This window comes from Macrotis lagotis, chromosome 2 (assembly GCF_037893015.1).
Source record: "Macrotis lagotis isolate mMagLag1 chromosome 2, bilby.v1.9.chrom.fasta, whole genome shotgun sequence".
NCBI classification, from domain to species: domain Eukaryota; kingdom Metazoa; phylum Chordata; class Mammalia; order Peramelemorphia; family Peramelidae; genus Macrotis; species Macrotis lagotis.
In genome coordinates this window covers 255,018,641-255,037,683 of record NC_133659.1, presented here as the reverse complement: position 1 = coordinate 255,037,683, position 19,043 = coordinate 255,018,641, and the positions used below count along the sequence as shown (strand labels likewise).

Here is a 19,043-nt window from a genome sequence, read left to right as displayed (position 1 = left end):
TATATATATATATATATATATATATATATATATATATATATATATAGCACAGGAGGGAGTGAATATAATGATATAATATGGTATAAAATGGTATAAAAATGGAGTCAATGGGTGATAAAGGAAAGTACGGGAAGGGAAAGGAGAGGAAGAAGAGACTAAGATATTTCACATAAAAGAGTCAAGAAAAAGCTTTTGCAATGGAGTGGAATGGGGAAGATGAGGGGAAATGAGTAAGCCTTCATTCTTATCAGAAATGGCTCAGAGAGGAAATAACATGCACACTTAATGGGATGTAGAAATCTATCTTATTTTAGAGAAAAATGAGAGAAAAGGGATGGGATAAGGGGGAATGGGGGAGGGGAGTAGGTGATAGAAGAGAGGGAAGATTGTGGGAGAGGGTATTCAAATACAACACACTTATGAGAAGGGACAGGGTGAAAGGAGAGACTAGAATAAATGAGAGTGGGAAGGAATAGACTAGAAGGAAATACAGCTAATAATAGCAACTTTGGGAAAAATATTGAAGCAACTTCTCTTGTGGATTTATGATAAAGAAGGCAAATCATCCCAGAGACAGAGCTGTTAGAATCTGAACACAGACTGAAGTATACTTTTTTTCTCTCTCTCACCATTCTTGAGGTTTCCTCTATCTTTTTTGTGGGGGAGGGGGTTTATGTTTACTCTTATAATGGGATTATTGTAATAATATAAAATAAATAAACCAAATTGTCACTCAAAAAAAAGTTGTGCTAATTGAAAACACAATTCCATTGAAGTTACTCTAGTGCAATTTATTTGATATACAGCAACTAAAACTTAGAATTATCAACAATAAGCAAAGGATGACAATAAGCAAAGAGCATGCTAGTTATTTAAGGACTATTTACACAAAGATCTAAGGCTGTTCAGATCTAGGCATTATTGCTCAAGGGTCAAAGGAGAAAATTCTATTTACTGAACATAGTATATGACTTTCTCTAAAAGCAAAAAAAAGGCAGTAGAGGTTTAGGACTATTGAGGGGGATGATCCCAGAGAGGAGATCAAAAAGCAAAAATCATAGTCCTATAAACCTTGAGATGACCTGACCTACCGAGTTGCTGAACTTGTTGAGGCCAATGATCAGCTCTCCATTCACTGTGTGTTAAGGGGAAAGGATAAATAAAAAGATTAGAAAGTACAAAACTCTTTAAGACTGGGCTTTGTAACAATAGGTGTTTCTGATGGAACTGAGAAATTACAGCTCTTTGCAACCAATAACAAAATTACCCTGTGAGGAAGTTGACCCATGAGGTGCCAGGTAGCTGTCCAACTCTTCCTTCATAACCCTATCACTTCTTTCTTTATGCCAGAGAGTGGCAGCACCATCTCTCAAACAGTTACAAAACATCTAGGTAGAACAGGTAGAACTGCTCTCTCTCTCTCTCCAAGCTTCTGTCTTCTTCAAATCTTGCTTAGGACAGAAGATGTAATCATGGGTTTTACTTTTAAAGGCTTACTTTAGGACTGAAGTCTTCAAAGGAATAAAAAGCAAAAAAAAAAAATCAAAGGAGAGCTATATCGATCAATAATAATTTAGAATCAAAATAGGTCATAATGTGAAGGGGGCAGAGTTGGGAATCATGGGTATTTTAGGAGGGCAGCAATCAGGGTCAGTATCGTCTTCAGGCTGTAGGCAAAAATCATCTTCTTCCACAGTGCCATGGTGAATGGGGCCAGAAAACTTATCGGGTAGTTTTCTTGGCCGGGGAGCTGGCTGAGGAGGTCTTGATCAAGGAGTTTTTGAGGTCACCCACTCCTTCGCCTTTGGTTTCAACACCTCGGGAACTGTTAGAGGTATTTGCCCTAATACCACTGCCATAGCTGGCACTGATTGAACTGGGTCGGTAGCCATAGTTACTCCCGCTGCTGCTACTGATCACCGCTGTGGAGACAAAACCAAAAAAACCAAAAGTAGTGGAGGGACTGTGTGATAAACAGAAAAATCAAGAAAGGATTCTGGATAAGCAACAGGAGGTAGAAAAAGAAAAGTTTACTAGTTTTTATTCTCATAAGAAAATGAGTTTCTTTTACAACAAACAAAGGACTTTTGACTAGAAATGAAGTTGACCTTTCCAACCATAAAGATCAGGAAATTATGGGAAGCTATGAAACTTTTTTTCAACATCATGGTGAAGGAGTGATAGAAATTACATAGCAACAATAGTGGAATCAAGGGCCCTCTATAGGCAATATCCTCATGAGTTCATACATTACATTGACAAAAAAAATTGTCTAACAAACAAATGGCTGAGTTATAAAGATTCATTTGTGGAGACAGTTCAGGATTAGATCATTCCTACCAGAATTACAAAAGGATTATCAAAGAGCCAGGACTTCATAATCAATGTAAATTAAACAGTGTATCAGTAGAAACTGGGAAATACATTACTGCAAGTCATAAAAGATTGGCACCAACTGCATCCCTCCCTAGCAATACATGGTCTCACTATGTTTCATCGATCAACAGATAACAATCCCAGTACCACAAATTCATACCTCAGAATATCTTTGATAAATCAACTAAGAAACTGTATTGGCAGCAGATCCAGACCAGATTGTTGCTCTAAGTTGCCCGGATAAAAATTTAAGAAGAATGTTTTTAATATTGGTTGCTCTACTAAAGAATTGATATCAAACTATATGGAAAGAACAAAAAGCTTCCAAAATATAAAAGCCTAATAGAATTTAAAACCATATGGGAACAGGAAGATAGAATAGAAAGAAAGAAAGAAAGAAAGAAAGAAAGAAAGAAAGAAAGAAAGAAAGAAAGAAAGATAGATAGATATCCATCATCCACTCTTTTTTCTAGAGTTCATCATCTCATGCCTGCTAATTGGGTCTCACTTAAGTCTGCCCTTTTCCAGTTCATCCTCCATTGAGTCACTAAAGTGATTTTCCTATAGTCCAGGATCAATCATGTCACTCCCATACTCAATAAATTTTGGGGACTCTCTTTTGCTTCCAGGATCAAATGCAAAATACTCTATTTGATGTTCAAACCCTAGCTCCCTCAGTCTTCTTTATATCTTACTCCCCAACAAGTAGTTTTTGATCCAGAGACATTGACCACCTTTGACATTCCATAAACAAAATTCTCTAATCTCTTACCTCCTAACATTTTCCCTGTCTGTCTTCCTACTCCATGTCCCCAATCTTTCTTAATTCTAGTGCTTTTCCTCAGTTAATTATTTCCAATTTGTCCTTTATATAGCTTGCCTTTTATGAATATATATATATATATATATATATATATATATATATATATTTGTTTACATGTTTTCTGCCCTTCTAGAGGAGAAACCTCTTGAGGGCAGGGCCTGTCTTTGGTCTCTTTTTTTTATCTCCAGTATTTAACAAAATTTCTGGCACATAATAGGAACTTAATAAATATTTATTGATAGACTAATAGAATTGTGCCAAGAATACTTACAATGAATCCTATATAGGATTATCTTACAATCTGATATATTTATGTAATACCACAAAACAGTTATTTAATCCACTCATTTAAAATAGTCTATAGAATGTTAAATATAAAAGAAATATGAAAATTAAATATATTAGTAAATATTAAATATATTTACAATTTATAAAATCTCTATCCTAAGAATAGTGATTGGCCTCTAGACCTTTCTATCTGAACTTCAAAAAGAATGATGAATAAAAATGTTTAAATATTAATATTCACAGTTTATGAAAATAGAAGCTTGTGAGAATAAAGTGACTGTCATCAGAAATTACAGAAACAGTATCTTAAAGTATTCCAAATTTACTGATTGATATGTATCTTTGTGTGAAGTGGAAGAAACTGCAAGAAAACACAGTATTCACCATATATCTAGAAAGATCCAGTAAAATTAATGAAATTCTAAGGCAGATACTCTCTAATCTTTATAAAATCACAGGTGACAATCCCTATCCTACAAAGAGAACCTTTGAAATGTCCTTGAGAAAACAACAAATAAACTGTATTGAAAATGGAACATCATTACAAACAGAAGTGATATTCTCAACCTCCTGGACATATTTGCTTTATTAAAATTTAAAAATAAAGATTTTAATTGAGCTTGTCAAAATAAAGTTATAATCTCCAAATTAAATGTGATAGAAGACTTTCAAAATAGGGAATTCATGGGAAGAAATTAAAAAACAGGTGGGGACAGGACAAGTTTTTCCATAATTTACTGAAGTTATCTCAAAGGTGCTTTTCATAAATCTGCAGCATGTAAGCCTATACCTCAATATTCTTATTCAAATGCAAGAAACAGTCATTTTGCTCATTTGCATAGTAGAAAGCAAAATATTACATCTAAATGAATAATAACCAAAAAATGCTTTTTTTCTGGGGCAGTTTCTGTCTTAATAGCATAAAAAAATATGGCAATAATGAGATGGCATTGATGATAGCAATACACTAAGTAGCATAGTATGATGGAGAGAGAAAACTGGCCCCAGAGTCAGAGAAACTTGAGTTCAAGTCCTATCTATATGACTCTGAACAATGTAGGTAATGTTTTGAGTAGAAGATTGTCTTGGAGTCAGGAAGACTAGCTGTGTGGCCCTGGTCAAGTCATTTCACCTGTGTGCCTCAGTTTCCTCAAATATAAAATGGGAATAATAATAACATCTATTTTCCAAACTTGTTGCAAGAACCAAATGAGATAATATTTATAAAGTGCTTAGCACAGTGCCTGGGACATAATAGGCATTTAATAAATGCTTGCTATGTCCTTTATTGTTTTAATAGGAAGTTTCATCACTGGGAATTACCTACATTAATGAAATTACAAGTCTAAGGGGAAAAAAAGTCTACTCATCCTCCATTATGATGTATGCGGTTGACTCTGGACCTTTGCCAGTGCATGCAAGTTCTGACAGGTTTTTCTAAACAGGATGGATTCAATGACACACTGTGGACCTAACTCACCACCAGAGGGTGATGGCTTTCAGCCTCAACCCATAAAAAACTCTCCCATCAGCCACTGAGACATTAGTGCCCATATTTACAGATTCACAGATCACTTGGAGCAGCCCTGAACAATAGCTCTCCTTCTTTTGAGGCTTTACAATTCACAAAGAGTTTTTCTCAGAAAAACCCAGGGAGATAAACAGACTCCTAAGAGTCAGTACTGCTTAGAAACAAGAACAAAGATAAAATAATCCTGAGTCTCCTTGACTCTAACAGGACAGCATATCTATCTAATTTCATCTTTAGATCTCCAGTGCCAAACATAGTGCCCCCCTCCCCCATCAAGAGAAGGGAAATTCTTAAATTTGTTAGAGGTAACCTTGATTTCTCTCTACAACCCTTAGCCCCACACAGCTTCAAATCAAATACTTACAGATGCTCACAGAGGAGGGATTCTCACCAGACATCCTATAAAAGAGAATTAAAGCAATATAAAACTCCAAGAAGTGTCTAGGTAGATTTTGTTCAGATCTGGGGTCATGACACTTTCAGGAGGAAAGAAGAGAGTTCAGAAAACTGTTGTATAGTTAATTAGTCAAAAATTTTTCCCTCTCTTTTCCTCTTTCCTTCTTTCTTCCCTTCCTCTTCTCCTTCCTCCCCTTCTCCTTCTCTTGTCCTCCTCTCCTATTTCTCTCCTTTCTCCTTTTTCCTTTCTTCCCTCTTTATTCATTTCCTCCCTTCCATGCTTTCCCCTTCCTTCCTTCTTCCTTCCTTCCTTCCTTCCTTCCTTCCTTCCTTTCTTCTTTCCTTCCTTCCTTCCTTCTTTCCTTCCTTTCTTCCTCCTTTATCCATTAATCTTCAAGAGTCTGCCTCTGGTTCCCTTTGCCATGACGATAGTCAAGCAATAAGAGAGTCAAAAGACCTTGATCTAACACATTCAACCCCTCCTCACCTGCACTCTTCTCCCTCCAGAAGCTTTCTATAGGTAGCAATCTCCACATCCAAAGCAAGTTTAGTGCTCATCAATTCCTGATAGTCCCTCAGCAGACGGGCCAGCTCCTCCTTGGCACTATGCAGCGCACCCTCCAGTTCATCCAGCTTGGCCCTGGCATCTTTCAGGGCACAGTCACCCCTCTGCTCAGCATCTGCAATGGCCGTCTCCAGGTTGGAGCACTGAGGGGTAAAAGAGGAGGCAGTTGATTATACAGCCAATATTTTAAAGTTGAAATATTAATAACTCACATTTCTATATCATTTAAAGCCTTAAAAAATACTATACTTTCTTGGATGAACCAATACAGAGAAGAAAGCAGAACTAAGGGGGCAATGTATATAATGACCCCAATAATATAAATGAAAACAACTTTAAAGGGCAATTTGATTCAGATTACATGTTACACTCAAATCAGGAAGTTATTTATTAAGATCCCACAAGGTGCTGCACACTGTGCTAAGCACTAGGACTATAAAAGAGACAAAAGGCAGCCCCTCCCCTCAGGAAATTTACAGTTTAATGGAGGAAGTTATAATTATCAATATGAAGTGGAGGTTCTTAACTTGGACCACATTTAAAAGCCTACTTTTTGGAGTCACTTTAAAATATCTGAAGAAATCACCAAATTTACATTTGAGGTTAGGGGGAAAAAAGATACAATTATTTTACCCATGTAAGTTCTTGGACCCTTCTGAAATCTAGCCATGAACTTCTAGTCTAGAACATGAAATATACTTTCCTCCTCATCCTCAGGATAGGGGTGGGAATAAGGAGTAGACTATTATGCATGCTGAATGTTGCAAAAGCTAAAAGAAACAGTTACTAAACCAATGAGTTTTATATGAATTTCTAACTATCAGAGGATTCCATCAAAGGTTTTGAGAGGTGGTTTCCCATGAAATGACTGATTGCAATATAAAAAAGAAAATGTTTTTTGCCCTTAAAAATAGTGCTTTCAATACAGTGACAAAGCCAATTCTTTTTTTGTTTTTAGGTTTTTGTGTTTTTTTGCAAGGCATTGGGGCTAAGTGGCTTGCCCAAGGCCACACAGCTAGGTAATTATTAAGTGTCCGAGGCCGGATTTGAACTCAGGTACTCCTGACTCCAGGGCTGGTGCTCTATCCACTGTACCACCTAGCCGCCCCAACAAAGACAATTCTAAGAAATTTGTGATGAAAAATGTCATCCACATCCAGAGAAGGAACTATGGATCAAAGCATACTATTTTTCCTTTGTTGAATTTGTTTTTTGTTTTTTCTTTCTTGTAGTCTTTCCCTTTTGTTCTGATTCTTCTTTCAAAGAGTGACTAATATGGAAATTTGCATAACATGACTGTGCATGTATAATCTATATCAGATTACTTGCTATCTTAGGGAGGAGGGAGGAAAGAGTGGGAGGGAAAAAATTTTACAAAAATGTTTGTTGAAAATTATCTTTAAAAGTAATTAGAAAAAGAAATAGAAAAAATGAAAAATAATGCTTTCATTTTTGTAACCACCTCCTGAGATACAAGGTACAAGTATTATTCTGATTTTGCACTTGAGGAAACAGAGGAGCAAAGTGGAGCTAGTTGGCTAAAGTTAGTCATAAGAGTCAGGAAGACCTGAGTTAAAATCCTACCTTGGACACTTAATGGAGTTTCCTTATCTGTAAAATGGAGTTAATAATAGTATTTCACAGTATTGTTGTATGGACTACATGATAGTGTATATGAATATTTTGTACCTTACAATGCTATATAAATTCTAGCTATTATTCTTCAGAGATTGACTAGGTCATAAAGGCAAGAAGTCAGAGCCAAGATTTAAGGTCAGGTTCTCTTAATCTAAATCTGGTACCCTTGCCATTATACATGCTAAGACAAGTGAAGGGCAGAAACCTGATCTTGTTGTTCCCCATTCTGGGAAGATGGGGATATAAGCATGGTTAAGGAGAGCTCAGTGGTGCATCAATTAATCAACAATTATTGATTAAGCATGGGATTTGTGCTAGAAACTGAGCTAGACCTTGGGATTATAAATACAACAAATGAAACAATTCCTACTCATATGTTTACTATATGTTATACCTCCCACATATAGTCATACACCATGCAGAGCCCTGTCCTCAGATCTCAAAGTGGGGAGAATCATAGCCCTTGCATTCAAGGGGATCCTGGTTTTGTAGGGTTCATTCTAGAGACACAATCTGGATCAGGCAGCCAGGATTCTCAAAAGGTAGCCCAAGGACTAGGAGTGGGAGGTGGTGAAGGGGTCAATCAATTCTTCCTGGAGGAGAGATGTGTGGAGGAGGCACAGGAAAGAAATGAGGCAAAGGCATGAGCAAAGGGAAGGGCAAGCTACAGCCTGCTCAGACAGGCTCTTAAGAATCCATTGTTTCATTTACTAAAAGGGCTTGATTTACTGCTTTGTTGATCGTCTAGACTTTTAAAAGTAATAAAGAAAATGGTCATAATGTAAATTATGCTTAAAAAGGATGTGGGGTGAACTTTTTTTGAAAAGTCACTTATTAAACATTTGCCAGTACACTGCTAGAGAGGATGTGGGATGTCTGTGTGTACAAGCACAAGGAACAAGTTTATCTGCATGAAGCAGTGATTCTGAATTAGGAAAACTAGGCTGCCAAAGTATGAGTTCTGGAGACAAAAAGTGAAGGTACCCTACACTGAGACTTGGGTCCTAAACACTAAGAACTTCAACTATACTTTGGTTCTTTAGTTCCTTGTGGGGTCAGAAGAAGACAGTTCCTTTTTTTGTCATTGTCTTTGCAAGGCCATGGGGTTAAGTGACTTGCCCAAGGTCACACAACTAAGTCATTATGAAATGTCCGAGTTGACATTTGAACTCAGATCCTCCTGACTCCAGGGCCTGTGCTGCCTAGCTGCTCCAGAAGAAGACAGTTTCAACCCACCTGCTTTTTTACGTTGCCAATCTCACAGCGAAGTCTCTGGATGAGACGATTCAGCTCTGAGATCTCATTCTTTGTGTGTTTGAGGTCATCCCCATGCCGACCAGCAACCAGTTGCAGCTCCTGGATCTGGTTTCCAAAAATAGAAGATGGTAAGAAAGGGTATGACTCTGGTTTATCCCCTGAAGTTTCCTCCAGCATGTTGCAGAGGAGGGAGGCAGCCTACCCACCTCTCAACAATATAAAATGAATAAACAAACAAATAAGAAGACAAACAGATGGAGAAAGGAACAGACAGACAGGAGAGAGAGAGAGAGAGAGAGAGAGAGAGAGAGAGAGTTGCACCAGGGAAGAAGCTAGAAAGTAATTATTTTAGGAAATTCTAGGGCCCAGGACCATGAACCTCCCAGTATGCTTTCTAGCAGTGGCAATGCATCTGACTATAATGGGATTTATAAATGGTAGAATCCCACATTTCCTGAGGGCCAGTGACTTGTTCAAGGTAGCAAATATCAAGACCGTAACAAATAGCCTACTAAAGCTTCCTGGCTTGTTAAGATACTTTTATCATGTTGTCTTTCAGTGTTGGTCATAGTTGTCCTCATAGTATGCCTAAGATTTAAAAATCAATTAACATTCTTTGTATGGGATAACAATGGAAATTATAAAGGAATAAGGCAAGCTCAGTATCTTGAAGGATTAATGGGCTCTACTTCCAAAGGCTTGCCATTGACTACAGAGTAAAACCCAAACTTAGTCCTTTGGCATTCAAGGAGCCTGTTCTACTCTTTCTTTCTGGATTTATTTCATATTATTCCTTGGCATGCATTCAATATTTCAACAGATTTGGACTATAGGTAGATCTCCCATTTTGTCCTATCCTCTATACATTCTATGTCATATCCTCTATGTAGTCTATCTCCATACCATCTACATCTCTACCTTCTGAAATCTTTTTCTTCTTTCCAGACCAGTTCTGGAGTCACTTATTTTATGAAGCCTTTTCTGATGCCCCCTACCACAAACCTCTGGTTAATGATAATATCGTCCAAAATGCCCATTTTTTTCCTAGCCTGAGTCTGTCTCATGCCATTACTTACCACTTACCTTGCTCTGGTACAAGCTTTCAGCATCTGATTTGCTCTTTAGAGCAATTTCTTCATACTGATTGCGGACCTCATCAATGATGCTATCAAGGTCCAGGTCACGGTTATTGTTCATGGATAAGATGACAGAGGTTTCACTTGCATGAGTCTGGATCTGGGCAATCTCCTGTGGAGGCAGGATGGACATAGTCTTAGGTCTCTATCCCCTCAGACCTTCCTACTCAGACTCAATAGAATCTTCTCCCTACAATTGAGGTGGAGGTAGACACAGAACTATGGGGCTGGAGTAAGAAAAGTCCAAAATCTATATTGAGTGACCTCATTAGATGGGAAGGTTCCTTTCTAGTTTTCAATTCTATGATCCTATGGAAATGAAAAATCTCATTGAAAATAGATATCCAGATTGTTTGCTGCCATGGAAGGGAAGAAGAAAGGTAAGATGGTAAGAAAATGTGGAACTAAAAAGCTTGCAAAAAGATGAATATTGAAAATTATCGGGGTGGCTAGGTGGCACACCGGCCTTGGAGTCAGGAGTACCTGGGTTCAAATCTGACCTCAGACACTTAATAATTACCTAGCTGTGTGGCCTTGGGCAAGCCACTTGACCCCATTTGTCTTGCAAAATAAAAAAATTATCTTTGCATGCAATTGGAAAAATAAATAAGTAAAAGGGAAAAAATTAGATATCAACAGAATAAAAGGACACTATAGGTACCATTATGTATGCAAAGGAAACAGAATCCATTCCCTTGGTTTACAGAATCCAACAATCCCATAACCAATGGGATATTACAGAATTCATTTCCTTGCTTCTAGGAAAGGTAGCTTTGTCAACCCCAATGGGACTATCTTCTATGGGTAAAGGAGTACAAAGAAAGGGATTTCAAGCTTCTCTTCATCATCTGTTGCAGGAATTCCTGTTGCAAGAATTCCTGCATGTATCACAAGTCTCCTTTGATGCAAGTGATATGAAGTGAGTTCTAAGTCAAGAGGGGTAGAAGGGACACTGCTTCATGAGATACCAACTTCATGATACTACTGAAAGAGCTAGGAAGTAATTCACCCAGTCTACCATCTGGTAGCCTCTTAATTTAGCTAAGTATTCTTGCTACCTAGGTACTAAATTTTGTTCTTTCTTTGTTGCTGGTGGATTTGAAGGGGCTCTGATTGGGAAGTTCTTCACCCTCGTTACATATTGAAGCTCTTCTGCTCTAGCTTAGTTTTTTCCAAGTGAATGACTGAGAGATCCTACATATATCAGTGCTTTGGTTGTACAGAAGTAGCTAGGATAAGGAGGTAAAGTAGAACATCATAGGTTCTTACCGCATCATGCAAACATTTTAAGAACTTGATCTCCTTGTCTAGAGATTCCACCTTGGCCTGTAGCTCTACCTTGATAGTATAGGCAGCATCAGCATCCTGTTTACACAGAATCTGGGGTTAAAATTGTCCCACATTCCCACAGTTTCCATTCTCCTAACCTCAAAGCTGGTTGTGATGTAGAAAAGACACTCGATTTGATGCCCTGGACAAAGTCCCAAATCTGATGTTTTTCCCTTCATTCTCAAAGAAGACCATGACATCAAGGAGGTAATGCCATGATATGTTTGTGAGTTGGATTTGAGTGAGGGGTGTTGTGCTAAGTCACTTTCTCTTCCAGAGATATCTGGACCAGGGTCCAGTTTCTGGATATGAATCAGAATGACTGGAGATGGTCCTGAATGCGAGGCAATCAGGGTTAAGTGAATTGCTCAAAGTCACACAGCTAGTAAGTGGGGCAGCTAGGTGATGAAGTGGATAGAGCACCAATCTTATATTCAAATGTGGACTCAGACACTAGACCTAGATCTGACCTTAGGTGTACCACTAAGATTCTCTGTGCCTTAGTATTCTCACCCACAAAATGGGAATAGTAATTTTTACCCTAACTATTGTATGCGTTTGTTGTGGGGGAAACAACCAGGAAGTCTTAAATTATAGAAATGTGATTAGTTATTTTCACTTTAACTTTCAATATTATGTTGCTCATAAAACTATAAATCGACAGTAACAGCTTATAGTAATAGGGCACTTTTTTCTATAATTCTATCTTTTCTAACTACTTTTTCTAAATCTTCGAGGCTCAAAAGAATCGTCTAAGGAAAGAGAGAAAAAAAAAAGAAAACTTTGTTTTCTCCATGTTGGAGTTAGGGAAACCAAGGTGTTATATGGTTTTCCCTATCACACAGAAAACCCAGAATTCACTAAAAAGTTTTTTGACTCCCAAACTAGAGTTCTATTCATTTCACATGCTTCTCTGTGTTCCAAATGATTTTCAATCTCATCTTCCCTAACAAACTGAGAATACATCCAGAGCAAAGGAGCAGGTCTCTACTGTTTTCCTTCCTTCAGTTCCCAGGTCAGAGCATAGACTCTTAGGATATACATAGACTTGAACTATAATCATGATTTAGAGCTAAAAGGGATTCTATAAGGGAAGGGAAAGGGACTAAACATGAGCCAAGGCATTACAAATATTCTCTCATCTGATTCTAATGAATCATGGAATTTTATAGAGATTATTTGGTCCAACCTTTTTACTTTACATTTTAGGAAATCTGCCCCCCCCCCCAATTAAGAGACTTTCTTAGAGTTAATAAATAAGTATTCAATATGCTGACTGTAAATCCAGTTGTCTTCCCAGTAAACTGCACAGTACTGGAAATTTCTATTCTCCTCACCTTTTTGAGAAGAACAAACTCATTCTCAGCTGCTGTGCGCCTATTAATCTCCATCTCATACCTGCAGATAGGGAGAGAGACAATGGATGCATGCATTTATCTAAAGCCTCCCCCCCTCAAGCTCCTCAAACAACCTAATCACATTACATTGTGTATGAACACACACACACACACAGACAAATATCCTGAATGTCATATACTTCTCTGTGTACCTGTTTTCTTCCTCCTATAAGACCCATGAGGGCAGTCAGTGTAACTAATTTCATCTTTGTATTTCTAGTACCTAGCATAATGAATGGCACTCTTTAAAAAAAAAGTTTGACATTCTAATGCATTGATGATGCTCCCATGAATTAGTATAACCATTCTGGAAATCAAAGTGGAATTATATACTTTATATATTTATATCTTTTGACCTAAAAATTCCAATACAAGTCAAATAGTCCAAAGAGATAATTTTTTTAAAAAGTCTTTATAAACATCAAAATATTTTTAGCAGCTTTTTGTGGTTAACCAAAAAAAAAAAAAAAACAACAAAGCAAATACCTAACATTTGGGAGTGGCTTAAAAATTGCAATAAAACAATGTAATAGTACATTACCATGTTGTAAGAAACAATGAACACGGAGTGGCTAGATGGTGCAGTGGATAGAGCACCGACCCTGGAGTAAGGAGTACCTGAGTTCAAATCTGACCTCAGACACTTAATAATTACCTAGCTGCGTGGCCTCAGGCAAGCCACTTAACCCCATTGCCTTGCAAAAACTCAAAAAAAAAAAAAAAAGAAACAATGAACACAAGAGATGCAGAGAGAAATGGAAAGATTTAAATGAATTGATGCAAAGCCAGGAAAGTTATATATGCAATGTCTACAATAAAGAGAAAGAAAAATAACCATAAACAACTAAGCAATATTATAAAGTTGTAAAGAACTAGCCCCAAAGATGAGCTATGAGATGCTATCTATCTAGACTGCTCTGCAGAGGTCATGAATTTCGGGGTGAGAAGTGAGGTGGGAAAGAGAAAGCATAAGTGTGGAGTTTGTATAAGAAGTCTGATTTTTCTTTAAGCATTGATCTGTTTTGTTGAAATTTTTTATGTGTTTTTTTTTTTCCTTAAGAAGAAATACCTTTGTTATAGAGGATGGCTTTCTGGTATACAGGAGTAAATCTAAGCAAGGAGGGGAGAGGGGAAAATCAAAGTCTATTAAAAATAATTAAATAAATGTTGGTTGAAATTGATGTCCAGTCAAGTATAGTATGAGGTGAAAACAGAGACAGCACAGCTGTCCTTGATTCTCCAGGTTCCTCTTGCTAGGTTAGATAGAAGGGCAAATAACTAGAGAATCCAGGTCTGCCAGGCTAAATCATTTTATCTGTTGCTTCTCCAAATGCATTTGAATAGACTTCCAATCTCCTTTAAGGCAGCATGCTTCCCATCCTTTAAATTATCTATTTTGGCCATCCTGAGCAGGTCAGGTTACTAGACAGTATGGTTTTCTCTCCCTATTCCCCTTTAAAAAATCCCAAAGGTCAGAATGCCCCAGAGACATCTTAGTGCATATATTTGCTATCTAGGAGCAATTCCACTCTGCCATTCACTCATGTCTTCTCACCTCTTTTTGAAGTCCTCCACCAAATCCCTCATGTTCCTCAGCTCAGAGTCCAGTCTCAACTTGTCCCCTGACAGGGTGTCCACCTGCCTCCTCAGGTTGCCAATGTAGCCCTCAAAGATGGGCTCTAAGCTCTTCTTGCAGTTGCTCAGGTCCAGCTGCTGAAGCAGGTTCCATTTGGTCTCCAGAACCTGGTTCTGCTGCTCCAGGAACCTCACCTAGAACCCAGCAGGAGAATCACTTAAAGTCTACTACTGAATACCTAAGGCAACAGTTTTCAATATACAAAGGAGGGTCATTTGGCTGAGGAAGACACGAAAAGATCACTTTGTCCATTTCCCTGCCTCTATCCTTTTAAAAAACTTCCATAAACAAGAGTCTCATGAAGTAATTAAAGCAAGTAAGACTCAAGACTTCTGACTACAAGTTCAATTCTCTTTACAATAAATATTTCCTGATTAATTATTGAAAAGTTTCCAAAGAAAAATATTCAATAGTATCCCTCAGGCACTTTGCTTAAAGATGCAAAAACTATCTCAATTAGGAGGTCCCTTCTTAGTTCTTAATTTTAATCTTTCCTACAGTACTACAAATCAATTTCCTTTGAATACTATTGACCCCTTAACCAACAAGACCTCCAGAAATCATTCACATCCCTGACAAAGTCATTTCATTAATCCTATCTTACCCCCCACACACATTGCTGTTAAGGTTTGGTGAGCCTCCATGTATCCCTTTTGGAAAATTCCTAGAAAAACTAATTTGATTATCTCACCTTGTTTCATGTCTGCTACCTCTTGAGGGCAGGAGATCCCTCCTGTTGTCCTAGCCTCAATGCTTCCATGTAAGGAGGAATAACTGCCTATTTTCCCAGCCCCACTTCACCCACCACCTCTTGGAGACCTAGTAAGCTCACCTTGTCGATGAAGGAGGCAAACTTGTTGTTAAGAGCCTTGATCTGCTCTCGCTCCTGGGTCCTCACTTTCTGAATTTCAGGGTCCAGCTCCACATTGAGGGGAGCCAAGAGGCTCTTGTTGATGGTTACCTGGTGTATGCCCCCAGGTGGGCACAGTGATGGGCACACAGGCCCCAGGGATACGTTGCCAAAGATACTTCCTGCAAAGCCAGTAGCCCTGGCCCCTCCATAGCCAGCCCCATGTCCAAAGCCATATCCCCCTGTTCGAATACCCCCAGTAATATTGAGAGGCATGCGACGAGTGGCCCCTACACTGTAGAGACTCCGGCTGCCAAAACTAGTTCCAGCCCCTTTGACCCCTGACTGATAGGAAGATGAACTGCCCCCTACTTTCCGTGGCAAAATTGCAGAATATCCACTGAAGTCATTCCTCTCACCACCAGACTTCAGGCCCAGCTGCCGGCTCATGGTGCAAGTTGTGGAGTAGAAGGTTATCGGAAACTAAGAGAGCTGAGAACAAACAGTACTAATAGAACATTTGGAATACCTATCTACTTATATCCCCTCAAGTCCAGGATAGCCGGAAAAGGGCGTCTCTCCCCTATCTCCTTTCCTCCTCCCAGTGAGCCAGGGGGCGATGGGCAAATTGCTGAACAGGGATAACCAAAGCCTTTATACCAACAAAGCCCATCCAATCTACAACTAGATATGCTGTCCTTGCAAGCTGCAGTGGTCTAATTTGCAGTTTATTTGTGCTCTTTAATTATGTATTAGAGGAGTTATCCCCCAAAGATCTCCAGTATTTATTTTCTTAGCTCTGCTTCCTTCTTGTTTGAACTCTTTTGGATCTCTGGGTTCACTCTCAGGAAGATTTCATCTCTTCCCTAATTCTTTCCTTTCAACTCTATCCCATTAGGGCTTTTCTTGGCAGAGATACTACAGTGTTTCATCATTTCCTTCTCCAGTTCATTTTATAGATGAGGAAACTGAGGCAAATGGAGTAAAGGGTCACACAGGCAGAAAGAGTCTGAGGCCAGATTTGAACTCATCTGAATATAGGCCAGAATACTCTGCATCATACACCATCTGGAGCAGAAACCTTGGGTTTAAATCTTGACTTACTATCTGTGTGACCTTGGGTAAGTCACTTAATCATCTTGTCTTCAGTTTCTCCAGCTGTAAAACATAAGAGTTGGACTAAACAGCTCTGGGGTCCTTTGAAACTCTAAATCTATGATCCTACAATGATCCTATGATCCTATGATCCTATGATCCTCTTAGTATATAAAGTATGGATGAAATTACATTCATTATAAAGGAGAAGTATAAAAGAATTTGGTTTGAATGAGTTGTATAAGTAAAAAAAAAAGACATCATTGTAGTAGTAAAGGCCCTAGAATTTAGGAGATATGGATTTGAGTGCCAATTCTGCAAAATTTCAGCTAGAAAGAATCTCAAATGTCATTTAATCCAATTTGCCTCTGAAACGGAATCTCCTCTACAACATTCCTTATGAGTCATATTTCAGCCTCTGATGAGGAATTCACAGCTATCTAAGGCTTGAGAAACTTTGACTTTTTAACAGTTCTAATTAAGAGGAAATATTTCCTCATATTGATTGTAAATCTACCTGTCTGCAACCAGTCATTAATTGTTCTCATTTCTGGGTCTAGTCAGAACAAGAGCAAGCAATCCTTCTTCTACATGGCACCCTTCAGATATTCAAAGACCCCCCCCCTATCATGTACCCCACCCCCAATCTTCTCTTCTCCAGTCTAGATATTCCCAATTCTTTCAATAGATTCTTATGTGGAATGATATTGAAATTAATCATCCTTATCATTTTCATATATAAATAGATACATGATAAATGAATAAGAGAACTTTCTATTAATGAATTCAGTGTGAATGTATATATGCCTTATATACATATATATTCCAGCTTATTGATATTCTTCCCAAAATTTGGTGTCAAAATATAAATGGCACAGAGATATGGTGTGACCAAAACTGACTCCAATGGAAAAATGACCTCCTTCATACTTGATCATAGATGTACTGAGTGTGAGTCAGATGTTTGTGTATTTTGGGGGCAGGAGAGAGGAAGCAGCATATCTGTTATCGTTGACCCTTCCCAGAGGGACCGTGTTCTATGAATAGTATTTTGAACTCTGTTCTGCTAGTGCAGCCTAATCCCTTTAGGGTTTGGGGGAGATTTTTGGCTGCCAGTTCATTCTGATGGCACAAATTGGACTGGCATTCCTCTGTCCTATCTATTATTTTAATCTTTTGGACCCTACCCTCCAATTCATATTAGTTATTATTCTCCACATATTAGCTCACTTATCCATGTTCCATATTCTCTTTTCTTCCTTTCCTCTATAAAGTCCTCCTTTAAATCTTCAAGGGGTGATACAGAGGCAAGAGGAACAAAAACAGGGTCCCTTCTTAGGAGAGCTCCTAGCCTTATGGAGAAAATCTCTCTCTCTCTCTCTCTCTCTCTCTCTCTCTCTCTCTCTCTCTCTCTCACACACACACACACACACACACACACACACACACACACACACGACCCAGAAAACAAATAAAAAATATACATATTCCATGTGAACTGAGCTCATCTAATACTAAAGAAATATCAAATAAGGTAGAAATGATTAGAGACTGGTTATGATGATCGTCAGTCTCTGTCAGGAGGAATCCTCTGATACTCAAGAGGAAGAAGGAGATTTCCTTAAAAACAATGATGGGAGCTCCACCCCGCTCTGATTAGTGGTCTCCCCTAATTGGATTCCAGGGAATTTAATTGCCTGGAAATTGTTCTTGTCCTAAGTGATAAGATCTCTGGCACCTCTGATCAGTAAAGTGCTTTGCCATCATTTAATTAGCCATTTTACACCACAGACATGGCCTTTAAGTGGATATTTAAGAGTGAAAAGTCTCTCAAGAGTTAGAAGTGTTCATTAAACAAATACTGAGCAACACAACTCAATGCTAGGCACTGGAGGAGAGCAAGGGGAGAGGAGGAGTTTGCAAAAGGAATGTAAGACACAGACTCCATCCTTTAAAAGTTTACAATCTAGCTGAGGAAGCAAAATACATAAGACTCAGTAATAATATGTTAGGAGATGACTAAGCACCCAAAGGTGTGATATGGACACTAATGCTACTGGTATTCAAAGAAAAGGAAGATGTATATGAGCATGGTCTGCTGGAAAAGGCTTTTCATGGAGGAGGTAGCAATGAGTATTAACTTTGAATGATGGATATGCTCTAGATAGATGTGTGTTTGTGTGTGTGTGTGTGTGAGAGACAGAGAGAGAGAGAGAGAGAGAGAGACAGAGAGAGAGACAGAGAGAGAGAGAGAGAGAGAGAGAGAGAGAGAGTTTTCTCCATAAAAAAAAACTATTTGAAGGGGCGGCTAGGTGACACAGTAGATAGAGCACCAGTCCTGGAGTCAGGAGTACCTGAGTTCAAATCCGGCCTCAGACACTTAATAATGACCTAGCTGTGTGACCTTGGGCTAGCCACTTAACTCCATTGCCTTGCAAAAGCCTAAAAAAAACTATTTGAAGTAGATAGTAGAACTTGGTCTTTGGACCTATAATTTCATTAGTATAAGGAATTCTCAGAAAAGGAAATTCCTTCTACCAAGAGGATAGGCTACAATATATAATCTTATTTACTGGAGCACTGAGAGGTTGAGTTATTTGCCTTGGATTTTATAACCAGAACTTGAATCCAAGTCTTCCTGGCTTCCCAGCTGATTTCCAATTCATTAAAATACCACTAGTCAAGGATTATTATGTCTGTTTAAAACATTAGGATTCAAGAAGTCA

The 19,043-nt window shown here is 38.4% G+C and overlaps 1 protein-coding gene across 1 annotated transcript; it reads right to left on the bottom strand.

Moving 5' to 3' along the window:
• Positions 1-846: 846 nt before the first annotated feature.
• On the bottom strand, positions 847-15,792 carry LOC141511625 (keratin, type II cytoskeletal 74-like). Its single transcript, XM_074220744.1, has 9 exons — positions 15,205-15,792; positions 14,292-14,506; positions 12,677-12,737; positions 11,280-11,375; positions 9,958-10,122; positions 8,854-8,979; positions 5,902-6,122; positions 5,383-5,417; positions 847-1,922 (listed from the first exon to the last, which is right to left on the bottom strand). The coding sequence occupies exons 1-9, from the start codon at positions 15,670-15,672 to the stop codon at positions 1,723-1,725; spliced, it is 1,587 nt and encodes a 528-aa protein (XP_074076845.1). The 5' UTR covers positions 15,673-15,792; the 3' UTR covers positions 847-1,722.
• Positions 15,793-19,043: the final 3,251 nt, after the last annotated feature.